The 22,950-nt window shown below is 40.5% G+C and overlaps 1 protein-coding gene across 4 annotated transcripts in view; it reads left to right on the top strand.

Moving 5' to 3' along the window:
* SIK3 (SIK family kinase 3) overlaps nt 1-22,950 on the top strand; it is a 297,657-nt gene that overhangs the window by 241,479 nt on the left and 33,228 nt on the right. For 2 of the 4 annotated variants that reach the window (XM_043994328.1, XM_043994326.1), the window contains exons 7-13: nt 11,584-11,702; nt 12,243-12,353; nt 12,456-12,599; nt 13,077-13,154; nt 19,815-19,924; nt 21,694-21,847; nt 22,112-22,267. In XM_043994328.1, coding sequence (XP_043850263.1) covers nt 11,584-11,702; nt 12,243-12,353; nt 12,456-12,599; nt 13,077-13,154; nt 19,815-19,924; nt 21,694-21,847; nt 22,112-22,267 — 872 coding nt within the window. Of the gene's footprint in view, nt 1-11,583; nt 11,703-12,242; nt 12,354-12,455; nt 12,600-13,076; nt 13,155-19,814; nt 19,925-21,693; nt 21,848-22,111; nt 22,328-22,950 lie in introns of all 4 variants that reach the window. The other 2 variants (XM_043994327.1, XM_043994325.1) reach the window with 1 other exon arrangement.

Below are 22,950 nucleotides of genomic sequence, written 5' to 3'. Positions count from 1 at the left end.
GGCAAGTCACTTAACCCTCATTGCCCCGCAAAAAGAAAAAAGAAACCCTAAAATGAAAAGTTTCCAAACTATCAGATAACAGTTCGATAAATGATAACTATATGATTATAATGGAATATTATTTTGCTGTAAGAAATGACTAAAAGAGGGGGCAGCTAGGTGTTCCAGTAAATAAAGTGCCGGTACTGGATTCAGGAGTACCTGAGTTCAAATCCAGCTTCAGACACTTGACACTTACTAGCTGTGTGACCCTGGGCAAGTCACTTAACCCTCATTGCCCTGGGGAAAAAAAAGGGGAAAAAAAAAGAAATTACTAAAAAAGACATTTTCAGAGGATTCTAGGGCAATTTATTCAATAACATGATAAAGAAAAACAACTCTGAAAGACTTAAGAATTTTGTTCAACACAGTGACCAACTAGGATTTCAGAGAACCAGTGATGATGAAGTATGATGCTCATTTACTACAGAAAAGTGATGGACTTTAGGTGCATAATAAGATATCTTTTAGACATAAGCATGCAGGAATCTGTTTTGCTTGACTATGTTAGTAAAGAACTACAGAAGATAGGTGTTGTAAAGGTTAGCATCAAAGAGATGTATCATAAGAAAAATAATTGGATTGGTTCTATCATGAGAACAAGGTTTTGTCAGATCCTTCACTGGTATTCACTTAATGTCAAGAAGGTTTCCAGTATGTTGGATAGAATCTCTTTGGAAAATTTATGGGAGAACTTGGACAAGAGTCAAATGAGAACATGAAGATGTTTGCTTAGAGTATCCAGGCACGGTATAATGATCAGTCATTATGTAAATGTGTATTATTAATAATACTAGTAATAGTAACATATACTCAATAACTACTTATTGAAAAATGACTTATTACACCAACCATCACTTCTTGAAAGCTTACATCAGACTCAATGTTAAGCAGAAACTATACTTTTAATAGAATTAATCTCGGTTGTTTTGGTACTGAGGTTTCACTGATAATTTAATTCTATAATAATGCAGCTGGTAGCACAGTACCTGGCACATAGTAAAGATTACTTAGTGACTGACTGACTAATCTATACACTGAGAGCTGGAAAGTACCTTAAAAGTCATCTATCATTAGTTTGAACTAAACCCAAATTTTACTTGCAAAGAAGCTGAATCCCAAAGTTTGTGAGAGAGGCAATAATGAACCCAGATTTGGACTTTTGGTCCAAGACTCTTTTCCTTCAGTAATACTACTTGTCTCAGGATTGGTTTAACAAACTTAAGTGTTATGTGCATATAACACGCTAAAGATTAATTCCTCTATTTTATATATGTCACAGGGCCAAATAAATGAGTTTAAAAAGTTACTTTTTTGGTTCAAGCTTGACTTTGAGCCCCCAAATAAAGTAGTGTGGCGATCTCATTACATTTCTTTTTTTGTAGTATTACAGTCCTTAAAGTACCCATTGGGCCCAGATCTCTCTGGGTATTACAAATCAAAATTGGTATTAGCTAAAGTTTCTACATGAGATCAACATTAGGATAACGACTCATACAGCTGCAAAGAATAGTGAGGAAGCTTTCTCAGTTTCTTTTGCAAGCATATTTTCTTCTTGAGCATTAAACTCACTTATGATACATGAAAGCAACCGTCAGAAGCCTGCTTCTGAAAGCTTAGCTTGTTCCTTTGCCCAGAGAACCACCTGTAAGCAAATATAGTGAAGGCAGCCATTTAGCTAAAGGAAAATTAATTTACAGTGAAAAACTGTAATGCCTGAGTGCATAGAGATCTCTTGTGGACAATATTGTTGAGTCGTTATTGATTAGACTTCATTGTGACTTAATTAATTCTAATGCTACATAAGCATTTTATTACTGGGAATGCAAGACTTAGCCTTATATAATGCTTCTGGAGAATGCACAATGCAGAATGTACTACTGCCAGAAAGCCTCCACTTAGAGAAAAACAGCTCGGCTTTGATTTGTCCATTCATTAGGAACCACAGCATTCTTCATGGCTAAAATCACTTTCTTTAGAGAGAACTGGGAAAAATCAAGTTGTCACCCCTTCAATCTCATATAGTAAGTGGAGGCTTGTAGACTCTTAGAACAGAAAAAGACATGCAATAACCACTATTTAGAGTTTTCACACCAGTTCTCTTCTGCCCTTTAGTGTATGCCCTACACCTAGGAGAAAAGTCAGAGGCTATAAATCCTACCCAGTGAAAGCAGTTATGACAGAAGGATCCAGCTCCACTTAGCGAGCCACAGTGCTGCTCCCAGAGCTAGATGGTCATAGGTGAGCACGGCCTCAGGGTGTTACCCTGGTGTGTTTTCCAGTGAAATGTCTCATGGAAGAGTTGATAAGAACTGATAGAGATAATAAGGGAAGGGAGAAGAGAAGTAGAGAAAAGCCTGTGTCTTTGTTCCTCCTGTCTTTTAACTCTGTCATTCTCAGCTCAGAAAGATAAAGCAGCTTGTTTTAGGAAACAGCTAGGCAAAAGGAGTCTTTTCCCAGGCATTACTGGATTATTTTCCATAGCAGAAAGATGCGGCTAGGTGGGTAGCCCAGTGTACCTCATTGAACCTTCTGGACTGTATCTTTAACCTAGATTTTGCTCTACTGCCATAAGCTGAATAGGACTTAAAAAAAAAACAAAACCAAACACCAAAAAACACATCTTCAAATGAGAACATGAAGATGTTTGCTTAGAGTATCCAGGCACGGTATAATGATCAGTCTTCTAAAAGACTGTTTTCTAGTATGGCAAGGGTCTTTCCAAGCCTTCTTAGCTCACTGTGCTGGGATCACACAGTGGAATTGATTGAAAACATAGACATTTAAAAGGAACAAGTTTCATTTTTCAAATAAGTAGAGATTGCTGGGCCAAGCAATTTACCCCTCAGTGACTTCCACACTGGTGGCTGGGAGGCATAGGGGTGGGTATGGGTATGGGGTAGTTGGGGTTTGGAATGTAATTTCAGCTTGAATTGTTGGGATTTTAACAGGAACTTTTGTCCTCAGCCCCATCCTTATTTGCCAAAAGCTCCAGAACTAGGTCCCCAAGAATTCTCTTTTCTACTATGCCTGTCTATCAAATTCATGAGAAAGTTTTTTTTTTTTTTCATATTCTATTCCAGAAAGTTCTGGCTATGTATACCATGGTGGAAAACAGAAGTATTAGGTCTTAAAATTAAATCATAGGCCAACTTATCTGCTTTATGCTGGGAACTGTCCTGTTAAAATTTGTTTTACCTTAGTGTGTATTTGATTTGGATTTTTCTTTTTCCCTGCAAGAAGCTGAGAACAAAATATAATGAGGGTTAGTTTTTACATTGTGGAGTTTTGTGTTTGTGTTTGTGTTTAGACTTTACTCAGTGCCAACACTCACTTGCATCCAAGTTCCTCTTTAATGTTGCCTATCTTTTCCAAATATAAAAACCAATTATAAAGAAGGCAACTTTTTTTTTAACAAAAAGAATGCCCTGATCCTGCCACAATCAAAATATCCCCATGATTATGTTTTGATAGATCTTTCATTGCTGAAAGGATTAAAAGGTAAATCACAAGGAAATAAAGGTAGATTTTGGTTTGTTGTTTTTTTTTTTAAACCAAGTTCGTAAGTGTTCTATGGAAAGAGGTTTGGTCAGAGCTAGGAAGTGTCACTTTCCTCAGTAACTAAAGAGGTCTTATCCTATGCCTGTGGGCAGAGAGAGCTGGAAATGGTCTTCAGTGGAACCCTCAGTGCACATCCAATAAAAGTAAGCTATTGACGTCAGCCATCTGTTAAAGTCAAACCTCTTCCATGTGGTCACTGTTCTGACATCTAAACAAAGTAAGCATGTGTTCTTAATACAGAGACATGAGTGCATATAAATAATATACTTACATTTCACTTGCCAACATACTGGCACATTTTAAGACTAAAGGTCAAATTCCTTTACACAAATTATAAGGTACTACCCCCCCCCCAAAAAAATGTAAGGTACTACTCAAACCTTTCTGTTACTTTACTTGGAGTAATGAATCTATCAGCTTTGACTTGGGAGATTTTCAATATAATGGTCAAATCCAAAATATTTTTATTACCTAAATTTTTGAGTGATAAGAAGATTTTAAGGCCCCAGACAATGGCTGCCATTGTTTCAAGTGATAGCCAGTACAACTAAGGAATGTAGGCAGTCTCTCAGGCTTTATGGTCATGAAATTTGACCTGTAAATAATATTTCTTTTATTTTACCTGGATATTTACAAAAATTAGACATGATTATACTTAATGCAACAGGTAAACTCCATAGCAGGACCCTCCTTGTCCTGAGTTCATCATCCAATATGGGTTTGACTGTTGTCTTTTATTTGTCAAGCATATTATGTTGTTTTTTCCTTTCTAATGCCTAGGCTTTAGAGTAAACTGAGAATACAGGAGTAGTCAATAATTAAATATTCTCATCATCTAAACTGTTAATGCTATTTATACCTTTTTTTCATTTTATAAACAATCCATTTTCCATAGGAACAGATGTTTCAGAGATTTATTAGCCGCTTTATTTCTGTTTCCTTCTGTGTGTTTTTTCAGACTAGAGCCCTCTTTGATGTCTGAGCCACTTTGAAGAGAACACATTGCTAGGAAGTTTATTAAAAAATATAGATGTAGAAGTCTTGAGCTGAGGTCTCTGGAATAATTTTTTAAAATAAATTTGGTAGTTACTGGAGAGAGCTCTTGAGAAGCTCGTCTTCCCCCTTCTTCCAAGTAAGAAGTTTGAATTTGCTGGGTAATTACCTCTTACTTGCCTCCCCTTTCATTTCTCCTGACAAACAGATGCCTAGTGCTTCCCTCAACCCTGAGTAGTTTCATGTGGCCTAAAAGAATCTATGACTCTATTTCTTCCAAGGCCACTCCCTCTACCCACAGAGCTAGAAATAGTTTCTGTGCCAGGTCCCATTAGTTGGCAGCACATAAAAGGTTTGAAGGACAGTTGGCCTCTCACTCCATCATAGGAATCAGCTTCAGGAATCTTGTGGTTGTATTTCCCAAATTTCTATTACCCCCTTTTCCTTATTATTTTTCAGGAGGAAAACCTGCTGTTTCCAGTCTTCCATTACTTCCTTCATCACTCATTCAGTAGACTACATAAGCCAATTTTTTTTCTTTTTAGCATGTGTATCTCTCCCCAGATAACTAACTTGCCAACCCAGCAGAATCCTGCTTGTTTTCTCATTGTGGCTTTTAGCTCCATTATTCACCTACCTTGGAGCTAGACTTGCTAGCTAGTCCCAAAGCTACCCAGCTTACCCAGTCTACATTTTATTTTCTAGGATCTTGAAACTAAAAAAGACCTTAGCAATCATAGAGCCCAGCACCTGCATTTTACAAAATGAGAAATCGAACACCAAAAAGTTTAAATAATTTGGCTAATGTCACACCACTAGTTAGTGTCAAAGAATGGGCCATCTTTGGATCTCCCATTGGGAGACCTACATCTCCCAATTCCAAATCTGGTTTGCATGACTGTAATATAGGGACCTTGTCCCATCAATAGGTAAATAAGAATTTTTTAGGATACTAGTTGATGAATATGCAAAGGAGCCTCATCTATTTATTTATTTATTTTTCGGGGCAATGAGGGTTAAGTGACTTACCCAGGGTCACACAACTAGTAAGTGTCAAGTGGCTGTGGCTGGATTTGAACTCAGGTCACTGCGCCATCCAGCTGCCCCCAGAGTTTTATATTCTTAGGAAGAAATTACAGTATGTGCAATATGGTATGATTTGAAAAGTAAGAAAGCACCTGGCAACCGAAGCAAATAGGGAAAGACTTCACAGAAATGGTAGCTGAGGATCAGAGTCTCAAAGGAAGACCAAAAATATTGTGTCAGAAGGAAACTGTATATTATTATAGGCATATTCTGGCCCAGTATAATGTAAATTCCTTGGGGAGCAGGGGTGGCTTCATTTTTTTGCATTTCTATCCCTAGCACCCAGCAGAGTTCCTAGCATCTAGTAGGTGCTTAATAAAGGCTTGCTGCATTGAATGGAATTGCCTCTGTGTTAGCTGCCACCTAAAATTATAGTCTTCTATGAACATATAGACTTTGAATTCCTTTCTCCAGAATGTTTCTTCCCAGTCTTTTTACTTTTCCCTTTTGTGTCTCTCCCCAGCTCTGTTTCCTTTAGCATTTGGAGGGCATGGTTTTTAGAGAGACGTTTTTCATTGCCAAAGGTTGTTTCAGTTCACCACATGATAACTGTTATTCTGTGACCACTTGCAGACATTTTATCAGATGTCAGTGTTGCTCACAGATTCCTTCGATAAGGCCTCAGAATAGCAACAGTCTAGTCAAAGAGTTCTCACTCCTGTAGGGGACACCAAGGTCATCTGGTCCAGTCTTGTGCCTCTAAGAACCCTTCTAAGATAGACAGATGATTGTCTGGCCTGTCTTTGCTCAGAGATAATCACTTGGTAGCCTCTTCAAGGTTTGGGCAAAACTCTAGAGGTTATTTAATCTGACTGCCCATCTGAGAGAGGAATAAGCTCCATATTATTCATGATAATCTTGTAGCCTCTGCTTGAGCATTTCCATTTAATAATTTATGAGATTCCATTATTAGATTCAGTTATCAGGAAGTTCCTTCATATTGAATCAAAACCTTTTTTCCTATAAATTTTCCTTATTTGTCCTAGTCTGCCCTCTGGGAGTAACTCGGAATACATTCTCTACTTGTACATGACAGCCCTTCAAATCTTTGAAGATAGCGATCATGCCTTTCCTTTCCCTCTTTACTTTTTGAGGCTAAACGTCTTGTAGCTATTTCTCAGGTGATAGGGTTTCAGGTTTACCCTCAGGAAGCTCTTAGAGCAATTTTCTCCCTTCCTTATGGAAATTAGGAACTATCAGCATATTTTTACCTTCCAGTCCTAATTGAATTTGGAGGCTGCTTGGTATAATGGATAGAGGATCACCTTGGAATTTGGAAAAACAGGGTTGAGTCCAAGTCTGACCCACACTAGCAGTGTGACCACAAGGAAGGCCCTTAACCTCTCATTATGTAACTATGAGTTACAGCTACCTTATGGATCTGCATTAATGCACGTTGCTCCCCATGCCATTAAAATCACTGGTCTGGGCTTTTAAGAGTTGTTTTTTTTCCTACTCCTACCTTCCTTTCAGATTTTTCCTTTTCCAGGCTAAATAGTCAGACTCATGAAGAAACAAGTCTCAGGATCCTAGATTCTCTCAAACCCTTGTCTACCTAGCCCTCCTCCCTCCATCTTGAATTCTAACCCCAGGAACTCTCCAACTTGAAGACACTACCAAGGCCAGCTCTCTCCTCAGCCATCCAGATGCCTGTGAGGAGATTGAGGCAGGGCGCAGTCTGCTGGTATATTGGGTTTCGGTGGAGCCATGGTGATTTTCTCTACAGAGAAAGCTTGGCGCCTCACACAGAAAGGATGAAAGCAGCCCTCTGAAGGAGCACTGTGCTTTGGCCCTCCCTTGCGGAGGGAGCTTTTCACTTTTATTCCTAGTCTAGGCCCTGCCCTCAGGGAGGAAGCCAGTGTGGGGGCCTTTCCTTAGCATCTGGAAAAGCTGGTGTTTTGTTCTCTTTGATCCTAAACTCCAGTTTCTTTTCACCTATTTGGATTGTGTATCTTATAGACTAATTTTGTTCTAAGCAGAATTTTCATTTTTAGCTGTAGTTTATTCTCCATTTTAACCTTTTTAACCATATTTCATATTAGAAAAGTACATTCAAAAAGAGGCTGAGTTCATATACTGTCCAACAGGAAATATAAATTGATAACGATCATTTACTTTTTGACGGTGACATCCTTCTACATCCTGCTGTATTTCATTTTCTTATTCATTATGAAAAGCGTTAGGTTCCTATGGATCACCAGTGTGCTGAATGTCGAATGAAACAAAGGATCTTGCCCTTTAGATATGAAATCTCTGAAATGGAATATGTCACAAATGAGAAATTAAGAGAGTAATGGTGTTTATTTTTTATGGGGATGTTGCTTGGGAAATTTCACTTCCAGCCATAAGTCTGTATTTGGTCATTTCGCTGAAGCTAGTGAGATTTAGCCCTAAGGTGTGAAATTCTGGACTCAAGTTGAAAGAAAATCGAGGGGCGCCATCTAGAGGTTTAAAATACATATGCGCTACTTTAGCCAAATGAAATACAGTATTTTCTCCCAAATAATTGCATACCCCAGAATATGCCTGTCAATGGCATTTCTCATCCATATAGAGAGAAGCTGTAATTGTGGGTTTTAGATTGGCTGGCCCAGAAACATAATAGAAGTGGGAATAAAAGCTTAATGTTGCAGGAAAAGGCAATTACTCTATTCTGTAGGAATGTAAGAACTACAGTCCTAGTGACCAGAACTGTATTTTAAATCCCAGAGCAAGGGCAAGTTTCAGATGCCTGGTATGCAAGCAGTGTAATAAAGCTTTGTGGGCTTTTAAAAAATGTTTTTATTATTTAAGGTTAGAGTAAATTAAAAATTAGAGGTAATGTCCTCTTCCATTCTTTTGAAGATAATTGTATACAGTGTTTACAGTGCAGTATGAAAAGTGATTCTACTGCATAGATGATTTCATCTCAAAAACAAAAGACAATCAGCAGTCATCAGGTTGCTATTATGTGCCAGGAATGTACAAAGACAAAAATAAAACAGTCTTTTGCCTCAAGGAGCTTTGATTCTAGCTGGAAAGCAATATACATATTTAGTGTTTATGTAAATATGAAATAAAGATAAAGTGTGGGGGGGTGGCACTGACCTCTGAGGAGATAAGGAAAGACCTCATGCAGAAAGTGGTCCTTGACCTGAGCTTTGAAGTATGGCTGAAGCTTCTAAGGGGTGGCCTTCACAAAGAAGAGTGTTCCAGGCCTAGGGGACAGCCTGTGCTCAGAAGGAATGGAATGTCATAAATGAAGATGTACAAGGAGGCTGGTTTGACTGGACATTGGAGTTGTAGAAAGGAGGGTGGTGTGTAAGCAGTAGCCTGTAGCCAGGCTGGGGAGGGACTTTGAATACCCAACAGAGGCAGTCAGTCAGTAATCTTTATTAAACACCTGCTGTGAGCCAGCTACCTTGCTAGACACCACGGATACAAAAACTAAGAAAGAAACAATCCCTGCATGCTGTGAGCTTATATTCTAATAGCAAAGACAGCAAATACATATAGAAATGTATACAGCATAAATATAAAAATGATCAATTGAAATATATACAAACTAGGTGAGGACGGCGTGGTTTGGGGTGTGAAGAGTTGGGAGCATAAGGAAAGGCTTTTCATGTAGAAGATGGTGCCTGAGCTGCATCTTTAGCCAAGAAAGAGGCTCTGTGAGACATAGGTAAAGAAGGAGTTGGGGGGCAGCCTATGCAAAGGAACAAGGGAAGGAAGGGAATAAGCTTTTATGAAGTGCTTACTATGTGCCAGATACTGTCCTAAGCACTTTAAAAAATATTATCTCATTTGATAGGAGATAGAGTGCCGTGAATGAGGAACAGAAAGGCCAGTTTGCCTGGATTGCTGAGTATAGGAGGGGGAGTAATGCTCAGTGAGCCTGGAAAAATAAGTTGGAACTGTGTTTGTGTGGGCTTTTAAAAGCTCAACAGAGACATTAAGAAAGCACTGAAGTTGGTTGAATGGGGGGTCAGATGGTCAAGTTTGCACTTAAGGGAAATTACTTTGGTATCGTTCTGTATGGTGGACTGGATAAAATAAAGAGGGGCTGGAGGCCAAGAGACGAGTCAGAAAGCTGTTGTAGTAATCCAGGTGAAAGGTGATGAGGGCCTGAATTAAGGTGGTGGCCATGTGAGTAAAGGGAACAGGATGGACATGAGATCTGAAGGTGGAATGGACAAGTGGGTGCGTGTGTCCATATAAAGCCCATTAGGGCTTTGTTTCAAATAAAATAGAGGACCAGCCTATTTTGTTTGTTTATTTTTTTAGTGAGGCAATTGGGGTTAAGTGACTTGCCCAGGGTCACACAGCTAGTAAGTGTTAAGTGTCTGAGGCCAGATTTGAACTCAGGTACTCCTGACTCCAGGGCCAGTGCTCTGTCCACTGCGCCACCTAGCTGCCCCCTGAGGACCAGTCTATTTTAATGAAATAATGTCATTCATTTATTACATGCTTGTGTGTGTGTGTGTGTGTGTGTGTGTGTGTGTGTGTGTGTGTGTGTGTGTGTGTGTGTGAGTGAGTAAGTGAGTATATTGGGGGTGGGGGGTGGGAGGAGTACTAGTTGGTGCAGTAGATAGAGGACCAGACCTGGAGTTAGGAAGACCAGAGTTCAAATCCAGTCTCAGACACTAGGTCTATGACCCTGGCCATGTCACTTAATCTTTTTTTGTCTCAGTTTCCTCATCTGTAAAAAAACAGGGATAATAATAGCACCTACCTCCCAGGGTTGTTGTGAAGATCAATTGAGATAATAATTGTAAAGAGCTTAGTGTAGTGTCTGGAAACTAGTAAGCACTCTATAAATGTTAGTTTTTGTTAATGCTGTTATTACTTCTCAAAACACTTTCAAGGGGCAGCTAGGTGGCGCAGTGGATAGAGCACCGGCCCTGGAGTCAGGAGTACCTGAGTTCAAATCCAGCCTCAGACACTTAACACTTACTTACTAGCTGTGTGACCCTGGGCAAGTCACTTAACCCCAATTGCCTCACTAAAAAAAAATAATTAAAAAAAAACACACTTTCACATGCTTTCTCATTTTACAGTAATAGACAATAAATAGATGAATTCTGTTAAATGAGATTTCTCATAGTAATCCTTGTGAGAAAGGTTATATAGTACCTGCATATTAAAGATGAAGAAACCGAGGCCCACAGAGGCTGTGATTTGCTCATTTTCACTCAGAACCTGAGCAGTAGAACTTAACTCAGATTCTTCAGCCAATTTTTGTTCTTCCAAATCATTTATAATAAAATGCCCTAAAGAGTCAGGGTGTCTATTTACCTCTACTGCATGCTACACAGCACAGAATAATATATGCATCTTTTTAAAAATACTTTGACTGGAATACTTAGAGTCTTTATGAGTTCTGGGGTAGTATCCTGTAGCTTGGGAATTAATTCACTGCTTCTCTCTGACCTTGCACATTTACTCCACAGTGTCCCATCACAAATCTTTAAATCCCTGTGTTTTAAGATTAATATAGCGTGAGAAACTAATAAATTGCTGAGCCAGAAGTTTGATACTGTTCAAAACAATAGATGTATGGATATTTTGAGAAATGTTAAGAGACCAGAGATCTCCAGAGGACACTCATGAGACCCTACATTGTCTGGATTGAATGGAGCCAGAGAAAGCATGAAAAAATAGAATGTCTAAAGATTATTACCCAACCTCATTATAGCCAGTAGATTTAAACCTCCCCAAATAGACTTTTAATGAAAATACTAACAAGTAACCAAATTGACTAATTTGAATTTCACCCCTTTGAATGGAGTAAGCAGTGAAATGGCAACAGTCTTGGAGTAAGTTGAAAAGCAAAGGACCTTGACAGTTTCATAAATTGAGCTTGACTATAGTTCCTCAATTCGTTGACCAAAGAATAAATAGCCTGCTGTTTCTGTCTTGCAGAATGTGAGCACTTGATCCGCCACATGCTGGTGTTAGACCCAAGTAAGCGCCTCTCAATGGAGCAGATCTGCAAGCACAAATGGATGAAACTGGGAGAGGCTGATCCCAACTTCGACAGGGTGAGCACCATCTGCCTAGGGGTGGCTGCAGTTTCCTCACTATGTTTTTGTAATCAGGCCATGACCTGAAAAGGTAGGAAGTGGAATTAAACTATTGTGTGACATGGGGAAGCCAAGGAGAGCTGGCAAGATAGGATATTAAAGGACATTCAAACAGCAGAGCTGCTGAAGTTCAAGATAGGACTTCTTGCTCCCTACATTAAGCTCCTAATTCTAGTTCCCTGACACTTGATGGGGTATACAGCCTCTTGTCTGAGTTCTTCACCAAGTCCATCTCCCCTTTATTTCCATCATTTCAGTCAAAAATGACTTATACATAAACATCCTCTTTGGACCCCCTTCAAAAAAAAATAGGCCACAGGACAAACTGTCCACAACTGGAAACTGTTATTTGCAGAGGTTTCTCATTTCAACATTATCCGAGGCTAAATATGCCAAACTAGCAAATTTCGCTATCAAGTGGCATGAAGGGCACTCTTGTTTAGAGTGCTTATCTGAACAATTTAAGGTTTGTAACTTGCCTTTCTCTATGCCTTGCAGTTAATAACTGAATGCCAGCATCTGAAGGTAGAAAGACAAATGGAACCTCTGAATGAAGACGTTTTGTTGGCCATGGTGGAAATGGGACTGGATAAGGAACGAACACTACAGGTAACTCCAGGGAATGGAAAATAGGCTGAGGTATATGTTTTACATAAAGAGGTTAGACAATGACATGATATTTTACTGGGCCTTTTCCTGTTCCCTTGACAGTCATTAAGGACAGATGCCTATGATCACTACAGTGCGATCTATAGCCTACTGTGTGATCGGCTTAAGAGACATAAGAATCTGCGTATTGGAGCGCCTCCCAGTGTACCTAGAACCATGACCTTCCCAGCACCAGCTACTATCCAGGTGAGCAGCAACCATAGTGTTCTTGGTCTAGAATAGACAACACCTATCCCAAGAGTAAGGTTAGGTCCTTTCTGCCTAAGAGAAGAGCCAATAGAGCTACAATCAGCTATAATCAGTTAGATCTTTTTTCCCTCCCTTGTCCTACCTCTCCCTTTTCTTCCACTCCCACCCTCCAAGCCATAGACCATCTCTTCCTTTTCAGAGGTCGAGAGAGCTGGTGCTCTTTCGAAGGAGGGGGGTTAAAGGCTAGACAGCCGGCATTATATTTGGTTACAGGATATTGTTTTCAATGGAAGAGATTCACCTCCTAAAGAGAATTTCTTTTCAGTAGCTTCTAGCTTGCAGGTTTTGAGTAGCAAGAGGGTTAGACACTAACAAAAGCTTTAGGAACAATGTATTCATTTCCTCCACTAATTATGGTGTGTGTGCACACTTGGATATGTGTATGCACTCAAACGTGTGTCCCCTATTTTCTAGGCGGAGCAAGCAGGTACCACTGTAAGCATCAACGTTCCCCAGGTGCAGCTTATCAACCCAGAAAACCAAATTGTGGAGGCAAGTAACTATCCCTGGCCTACTCCAGCAGGAGCCCTCCTCCCTCACCCTTATACCTTTCCTTTTTTTTTCCCCAAATTTCCTTTTCTTTTTTAAAAAAAATTATTATCTTGACAAACAGCAACAAACATGGGCATTGCCATATACAAAACAAACAGGAAACTGAATCACTGTTGCTCTTAGTCTATCATTTTAAGTACATATGAAGTTTAACATAATAGTACCAATACTACTACCACCTTTTTGGCCTTCCTTCTCTTCTGAATATTTTTTTCACATCCCCCTAATCCCATAACTCTCCCTCCAGAAGCAAGAGCACTCCCTTTTACTACATAAGTATTGTTAAGCAAAACAAATTCACATTGGTTGTATCCAAAAAGGTGTCTCATTTTGTACATTGAATTGATCTCTATTCTTCCAAGAGGTGGGAGGCATGCTCACATCATCAGTCTTCTGGTGTCATGTTTGATTGTTGCATTTGTTATTATAGGATCAGGATTTAGGAACTGGATGGGACCTAGTCTAACCCACTCACTTTAAAAATGGGGGAAAGTGTAGAGAAATTATACGACTTGCCTAGGGTCACATAGCTATTAAGGTAAATAAGGCGAGGTTTGAATCCAGATCTTCCTAACTCCAGTTCCAGAACACTATACTCTTCCTCTTGAGTTGTCTTTTATAGTTTTGCCTTACAATACTGTAGTTATTGTCATTGGATAAGTTATTTTCCTAGTTCTGTCTACTTTGTTCTGCATCTGTATATAAGTCATCCCAGATGTCTCCGAATTTATCCCTTTCATCATTTCTTAGAGAAGGAAAATATTCTACTACCTTTATATACCATGATTTGTTTCAGTCATCCCAGTTGATGAGTGCTCACATTGTCTCCAGTTAGTTGCTCTCATAGAAGTGTTGTTACAAATACTTTTCGACACATGGGTCCTTTTCCCCTGTAATTGATCTCTTTTGAGGAAGTGCAGAGTCAAAGGATATGCACATTTTAGCTACTTTTAAGTACTGGTCCTAATTAATTTGAAGAATGGATGGACCAATTCACAGCTTCTCCCCTTGGATTGAAATTCCTTGAGAAAGTCATGTGCATTGGGCGCTTCCACTTCCTCGCTTTTCTCTGCATTCTGACTTCTGATCTTACTAATGACCTCTTAACGGGAAGGTTGAGTGATCTTCTCCATCCTGATCCTTCTTTCCCTCTCTGCAGAATTTGGTGCTGTTCATCACCTTCTCCTGGATACTCTCTTCTCTTTGGCCTTTTGTGACACTGTCTTCTCCTGTCTTCCTAGCTTTCTGACTGCTCTATATCATCTTACCTCATGATCTCATTAACTTCCAGAGACTCTGTCATCTTCTCTATGCAGATGATTTTCAGATTTACTTACCCTACCCATACCTTTCTCTTCACCAGCTGCTGATTAAATGCTGGATGTGCTATAGACATCTCAAAGTCCTTATGTTCAAAGCAGAAATTATCCTTTTTTCCAAACCCTCCCATCTTGCCTACTTCCCTCTTACTCTCCAGTGTTTCCCCAGGACCACAACCTCAGTGTCATCCTTGACAATTGTACTTGTCATCACCGTATAAAACTAAACCATCGTTAAGTGTTGTCATTTCTGTCTTGACAACATCTTGTATATGCATTCCCTTCTCTTTACCCACACAGCCACACAGCCCTCATCACATTTCTCCACATAAATCTCACCTTCTGGAGGAAGGTGATTCCTGCCATCTCCTAGTGCCTCAATAGGTAGCATATATTTACCCATCAGTCAATCAATAAATTTTTATTAAGCACATACTGTGTGCCAGGCACTGTGGTAGTCACTGGGGATGCAAATGCAAAGGATATAACCTACTTGCAGTGAGCTTATAGGAGAGACAGTAGGTACACGTAAAAATAGATATAGTATCATTATAAAATTAGCAAATACAAAGTAGCTAAATCCAAGGTAGTGTGAGAGGGAAAGCACAGGCAGTTGGCAGGATCAGGAAAGGCTTCCTGCAGAAGTTGGTGCCTGAGCTGCATCTTATGCAGAGGCAGAGATGAGGAAGGAGAGCGTTTCAGGCATGCATGGGACGCAGATCGTACAAAGGAAAAGAGACAGGAGATAGCATGCCATGAGTAAGGAGCAGATAGATGGACAGTTTGCCTGCATCGAAGAGGGGGAGAGCAGGAATAAGGAGAAGTTGTTGGGGTTTTAAAAACTAAACAAAGGAGTCTTTATTTCATCTTAGAGGCAATAGGAAACCATTGGAGTTGGTTGAACAAGAGAGTCACATGGCCTGATATAAGCTAATGGAAAATTACTTTGGCCGTAGTGCGTAAGTTGAACTGAAGTGGTGAAACACATGAAGCAAAGGGGTCAATTAGGAGGCCAGTTAGTACTGTTGGAGTATGTGAGGAGATAAGTGATGAGGAACAGAATTAAGGGGGCAGTTGTGTGAGTGGAAAAAAGAAAGTGGCTTCAAGAGATATTATGGAAGAAGAAACTGTGGGATTTGGCAACTAATTGGATATATATGGTGAGGGAGAATGAGAAGCTGAGAATTAACACTGAGATTAATTCAGCACTGGAAAGGTTGGTTGTACTATTGAGAGCAATAGTGAAATCTGGAAGAGGGGAGGCTTTAAGGGAAAGATAATGAGTTTAGTAGATATGTTGATTTTAAGATGTCTTTATATTTGGGAGTTACCTATATAGATAGATATCTACATATCTGTCTATCTATGTGGTCAGACATCTCGCCTATAAGCATCACTAAGTGCTTGTTGGACATTTCACATTGAATGTACCAAGAGTATAAAAGGAGAAGAACAGAGGGCCCAGATCTCCCCAACTGAGAAGGAGCAGTCAGACAAGAAGAAAACTAGAATGCAGTGGCAAGAAAACCCAAAGAGGAGAGGATGGTCAACAGGAGATAAAGGTCGATAGCATTGTCTTTTTTATTTATTTATTTTAATTTTAATTTGTGTGTGTGTGTGTGAGAGAGAGAGAGAGAGAGAGGCAATTGGGGTTAAGTGACTTGCCCAGGGTCACACAGCTAGTAAGTGTCAAGTGTCTAAGGCCAGATTTGAACCCAGATCCTCCTGACTCCAGGGCCGGTATTCTATCCACTGCACCACCCAGCTGCCCCGACATTGTCATTTTTATTATGTTGGCATGGATCTGTCATGATCCATTCATTTATTTATTTGAGTTTTCATTTATTTCTGTAAGGAATATTTTGTAATTTTATTGCACTTCCTTCACTCCTATTCATGTGTTGAACAGAGCTGGAGAACGTTATGAAACAACAATGACTTGGTCCATTACAAATTTGTGTTACATAGTTTAAGCTGGGCCCTTACAGCAGCAAGGATATCTTTTCATACCTTTTTAATTAATTCAATATCCCACTCACCACACTGACTCTTTCAAACCTTCTCAAGCCTCCTGTGGTATCACTTACCCCTGCCTTCTCAGCTTGGGGACTTCACCACAGATGTCACTGAAAAAATTTTTATCATTTTCTGAGAGTTCCCTCTTCTTCCCTCCTCCTCATCTTTCATCACTCTAATAACTTTTTCCCACCATCTTTTTTCCCCTAGCTCACTTAAAGAAGTAGCGATTCTCCTGGCCAAGAAGTAGCAATTTCTACATGTAATCTTGATTCCATACCATCTTTGCCATCAGATTTCTCCTCTACCATCCCCACTGTCTCTCCAATTGTTAATATTTCCCTATATACTAGAGCCTTTCTGCTGCCTACAAACATTCCACTGCTTCCCCCATCCTTTAAAAAAAACCCTCAATTGATGCAATTTGTAATTTTTGTCTTCCCCTTGTGACTAAACTCCTTGCAAAAACTGTCTACGCTAGGTGCCTTTACTAAATCTCAATCTCTCTCTCTCTCCCCCTCTCCCCAAAGTTATCACTGATCTTTTTATTCAGAGATGTCTTACACTGCTAGAATAGCTCCCAAGTACAGCTCATATACAGTTCAACATAGGTAATGCCAATTTGTGGTTTTCTAAGTTATTATGGAGCCCTCGGGAAACCACTTCTATTTTTGACACCATTGCTTTCACTGGCAAATATGATGTTCTTTTCTTAGCCCTCATCCTTCTTGTCTTTGGTTAAGCCCTCAGTGTCCTTTCCTGTGGGATACTTCTCCAGGTTTTCACAGCACTGCCCTTGTTCTGATTCTCCTCTTACCTGTCTTACCACTCTCGCAGTTTCCTTCCCTAGATCTTCATTTAGCTCATGACAATTAACTGCACTCTGTCCTGGCCCTTCTTCTTCCTCTATATCAGGCATTCTTCACCTGGAGTCCTTGAACTTGCAAGGGGCAGCGGGGGGGACTACAACTTTATTTTCACTTAACCTCTAATTGAAATTTAACATTTCCTTCAATAATTTAAAAGCATGGTTCTGAGAAAAGGTTCCTAAGGCTTCAGAAAGACTTCCAAAGGCATCCATGATACAATAGAACTTAATAAATTCTGCTCTGTACCATCTCACTTAGCAATCTCATCAGCCCCCATGAGTTCAGTTATCATTTCTTGGCCAATGATTACAAGAAGGATGAGACAGATCTTTATGGCTATTGATAGATACCTAGCCCTAGTCTCTCCTGAACTTGAGTCTTGCATCACCAGCTGCCATGTGTGTGTGTGTGTGTTTGTGTTGAAACACACTTTTTATTTTGTTTTTAACATTTTTATTGGGGGCAGCTAGATGGCGCAGTGGATAAAGCACCGGCCCTGGATTCAGGAGGACCTGAGTTCAAATCCGGCCTCAGACACTTAACACTAGCTGTGTGACCCTGGGCAAGTCACTTAACCCCCATTGCCCCACAAAAACAAAACAAACAGAAACAAACATTTTTATTTAACATTTTGAGTTCCAAGTTCTATCCCTCCCTCCCCCCCAGGTGGTAAGCAATCAGATATAGGTTATACCCGTATAGTTATGTAAAACATTTAGATATTAGTCATTTTGTATAAGAAGACTTGAATAAGAGAAAAAGAAAAAGAAAGTGAAAAATAGCATGCTTCAGCCTGTCTGTGTTCAATCAATATCAAAGCAGATAGTATGCTTCATCATTAGTCCTTTGAGATTGTCTTGGATCATTGTATTGCTGTGAGTAGTTAAGTCTTTCACAGTTCTTCATCAAACAATATTGTGTTACTGTGTACAACATTCTCCTGGTTCTGTTTCACTGTACTTTGCAACAGTTCATGTAAATCTTTCCAGGTTTTCTGAAATCATCCTGCTTGTTATTTCTTATAGCACAATAATATTCTGTCACAATCATATACCACAGCCTGTTTAGCCATTCCCCAACTGATGGGCATCCCCCCAATTTCCAATTTGCCACCTCAAAAAGAGCAGCTATAAATATTTTTGTACATGAGGATCCTTTTCCTTTTTTTATGATCTCTTTGGGATATTGACCCAGCAGTGGTATGGCTGGATCAAAGGATATGCAGTTTTATAGCCCTTTGGGCATAGTTCAAAATTGTTCTCCAGAGTGGCTAGATCAGGTCACAACTCGACCTACAGTGCATTAGTGTCCCAGTTTTCCCACATCCCCTCCAACATTGCCTTTTGGACATCTTGAACAAGCTATTCCTTAGGATCTCAAACTCAGCATGTCCAAAATAGAACTTAGTATCTTTCACTCAAAGCCCTCTGCTCTTCCAAATGTTCTTATTATTGAGGGTACCACCATCCTTCTAGTCACACAAGCTTATAATTTCAGCATCCCTCATGCTCATCCCATATATCCAGTCTGCTGTCAGATCTTGTCATTGCAATGCACTTGTCCCTTTCTCCCCATTCACAGGGATACCCCTCGGGCATAGGTCCTCATCACCTCACACCCAGATTGTTGCTGCAGCCTTTTGGTTGGTCTCTTCCCCACTCTAATCAATTCCTCTATTCAGTTGCCAAAGTGATTTCATTAAAGCATTCTATCATGTAAACTCCAGGAGCTACCTGTTACCTCAAGGATGAAATATGAAATAGTCTATCTGTTTTTTTAAACCATTTGGCCTCTTCCTACCTTTCCCATCTTGCATGTCTCTCCCTGATACGTAGTCTACAGTTTAGCTACACTGGCCTGCTTGAAATTTCTTTCACAGGACAATTCATTTCCTGCCTCTGCCTTTTTACTGGCTTTCCTATAGGCTGGCCTATGCCTAAAATTCTCTCCCTTGGGGCAGCTAGGTGGCGCAGTAGATAGAGCACTGGCCCTGGATTCAGGAGGACCTGAGTTCAAATCCGGCCTCAGACACTTGACACTTACTAGCTGTGTGACCCTAGGCAAGTCACTTAACCCCAATTGCCTCACCAAAAAAAAAAAATTCTCTCCCTCCTCACCTCTTCCCTCTGACTTCTCTTGCCTCCTTCAGTATTGAGTTCAAATCCCACCTTCTGCAAGAGGCCTTTTCCAGTCTCTCCTCCATCCACTATTCCCTCCTTCACTGCTTCTGTATCTTGTATGTAAATATTTATACTTCTAGCACTTAGCACAGTGCTTGGCACATACTAAGTACTCAGTAACTGACTATATTTGTATAATTATTGTGTATGTCTTCGTAAGAAGGGGTGTATACCAAGCCTTTTGCTCTTTCAATTTGATTATCCTTTCTGGTTTAGACGGATGGGACAATGAACTTGGACAGTGATGAAGGTGAGGAGCCATCTCCTGAAGCTCTGGTCCGGTACCTTTCAATGAGGAGGCACACAGTGGGCGTAGCTGACCCTCGGTGAGTATTTCACTAGTATAGAGATACACATCAGGACAATGGATTTTTCCTTACATTGCCATTTTTCTTCTCTCTTTTTTTTTGGGAGGGGGAGGGGGTGTGTGAGGCAATTGGGGTTAAGTGACTTGCCCAGGGTCACACAGCTAGTAAGTGTTAAGTGTCTGAGGTCAGATTTGAACTCAGGTCCTCCTGAATCCAGGACCGGTGTTTTATCCACTGCGCCACCTAGCTGCCCCACATTGCTGTTTTTCAATGAACATTCTTCTATAGTGTCCTCCAGGAAAGATCTATGCTAGGATGCACGAATCCAGTTTTAATCTAAGGCAGGACTTATAGACAATTTACTGATCTAATATTGAACTCAGTCTAGTTGATTGTGGGTGGGTAGTCACTACTGTGTTCTGTTTTAAACATTAAGCTGGAAAGATGTCATCTTGTCCTGTTGCATGTCAAAGGAATCATGTGGAGAATAGCATACTCGTTCCATCTATCCTACCACTTTATGCCAACTTCCTGTGTCTTACCACTAGAAATGCCACATGTCCCTTTCTTTTATTACCATAGGATTACTGTTATCCATAAAATTCATCAGTATTTCCTTTCCTTCCCATCCCTCCTCTGCCCACAATGTTCAAGTGAGTTTGACACCCCCTCATGACACTATTAAGTTCTCACATTCAGAATTTGTAACTCACTGAATAAGAGGTGCAAACATAGATGAGAGTTAGGGTTGCTTATGAACCCCCCCAGAGTGGGGCATACATCTGAGGTATAGTCCTAACCCTGAATACCCCAGTGATCAGCTCTGTCTTCTTCCACCCTGCAGTCTGAGGATCTGAGTTCTCTCCTTTTTTCTTCATAGCACAGAGGTCATAGAGCTAAGACATGCTTGTCTTTGAAAATTTCAACTCTCTTTCTACAAATAGATTTTCAAAGAAGTACCCTCTCCATACTGCCATGTTGCCTGTTCTAGTCCCTAGCCTACATTGCTGTGATTGAACAGTCAGCAGAGACATATTCTGGTTCCACAAACTATGTCAGCTGCAAAGAGGTGGAGCCCTATGTCATTCTCTTAGGTGGAAAGATTTCTTATTTTAAAGTTTGTTGTAAAAGCTTCTATTGTCGCATGACAGCCCCAAATATGCAGTGCTTCTCTTCCCCAGCCTCACTGACAAGCATAATTACATTCTTCCCCTGGTAGATCAGCCCCAACGTAGGGTAACCATTGTTTCCAGTGAATGGCCTGCATCCTCCAGAAAGCTTCTATTCACCTCTGAGGCTTTAGAAATGAACCTGATGCTGGCTGCTGCCAGGGTTTTTTCTTGGGTAAGGAAGGCTGGTTATGTATGAGTACTGGACAGCGAATGACAATCCCCAGGCCCAAAGACTTCTCCCTTTGGGTTTCCACATTGCCCTGGAAAGAACTGACAAAAGCCACAGGAAATCGAACTGAATTTAGCCTCCTTCTGATTTGGAGATAGTGATGATAGCTGACATTTAGCTAGAACTTTAAGGTTCTCAAAGCCCTTCACATCCCATAGTGCATTTGTTCCTCACAACACCACTATGAGATAGGTATTAGAAGCATCACTTTTACTGTTGAATAGACTGAGGCTTGGAGGTTCAAAGAGATAGGAGCAGAGGTGGGTTTGAACCCAAGTCTTCCTAATTCCAGGCTTAGCTTTTTCCAGTATACCATGCTACCTCTCATAGAAGGTCCTCTGAATAAGGGCCTAACTGAACCTCTCTTTTATTTTGTTTGCTGTCAGCACGGAAGTCACAGAAGATCTTCAAAAGCTCCTTCCGGGCTTTCCTCGAGTCAGCCCCCAGGCTCCATTCCTCCAAGTAGCCCCTAACATGAATTTCGTGCACAACCTACTCCCTATGCAAAATCTGCAACCAACTGGGCAGTTAGAGTACAAGGTACGTGAACAAGGGAAAAGTGAATGTCTAAGACACTGAAGAGAAGTACCCCAGAAAAACCAGCTAGGGCATCCTTTGAGACTCCTGTGGGCTCTTAACATCACTGAGACTTAGATGGTTTTCCATTGGAGAAGGAGGATTTTCCTTTCTTAGTGGCTGGGTTGAGAAAGCTCTGTAAGGAATATGGGATGGGGCTAGAATTCCCTCTAGACCGTGATCAAAAGAACCTTTAGTTTCATATGGTTCTTCCCTTCTCCCTGGCAGGAGCAGTCCCTGCTGCAGCCTCCTACTCTACAACTGCTGAATGGGATGGGCCCCCTTGGCCGGAGGGCATCAGATGGAGGTGCTAACATCCAGCTGCATGCCCAACAACTGCTGAAGCGCCCAAGGGGACCCTCCCCTCTGGTCACCATGACACCAGTGAGTAGTAGTACAGAGCCAGGCGGATCACTGACTTTTTCAGAGGTCTTCCGTACAAAGGTAGTGTTCCAGAAACCTCCCAATCAGCTTTTCTGAGTTCCTTTTCCTAGGTTTAAGATGAATGTCTTTCCAATTTTCTTAAGATGATTGGAATTTCTTAGATGATTCTCGATCCTCTTTCTCTTTTAACCCAATCATTTCTTGCTGATTATTGCCCAACATTTTCCTAAACCGAACCCTGCCTGGGAGAGTCCCATCTTGGTTCTGTGAGCTGTGAACCTGTTCCTGATGTACCAGGTCAGTTTGTGTTACATACCTGTCTTTTTCCATTCCAAGTATCAACAGCAGCTCAGCTCACGGCCCTTGGCTGGGAGTCAGCTTTTCAGTAAAAGCAAGTTGAACTCAGTAGTTCCCTCCACTTGTTTTTTAAATTGATTTCTGAAAATGCATTTTCTCCTTTTTCAGTAACACTTCACCCTGTGATAGAATTTAGAATCACATGATTCCTCCGTTCTCATTATAATCTTCTCCCTAATTCTCTTGCCCCCGCAATTCCTTTGTTTTTAGCATTTTCTCCTTCAAATTGTTTTTCTCCTTTAAACTCTAGTTTTGTTTAATCATTTTCCTGGCATGTAATCTCATTCAGGAAATATCTGACTGTTAACTTTCTGCAAAGTACTATG

Source organism: Dromiciops gliroides, chromosome 3 (assembly GCF_019393635.1).
Source record: "Dromiciops gliroides isolate mDroGli1 chromosome 3, mDroGli1.pri, whole genome shotgun sequence".
In the NCBI taxonomy this organism is placed as follows: Eukaryota; Metazoa; Chordata; class Mammalia; order Microbiotheria; family Microbiotheriidae; genus Dromiciops; species Dromiciops gliroides.
Note: the sequence above shows the minus strand (reverse complement) of the source record. Positions and strands in the feature narration are given on the sequence as shown.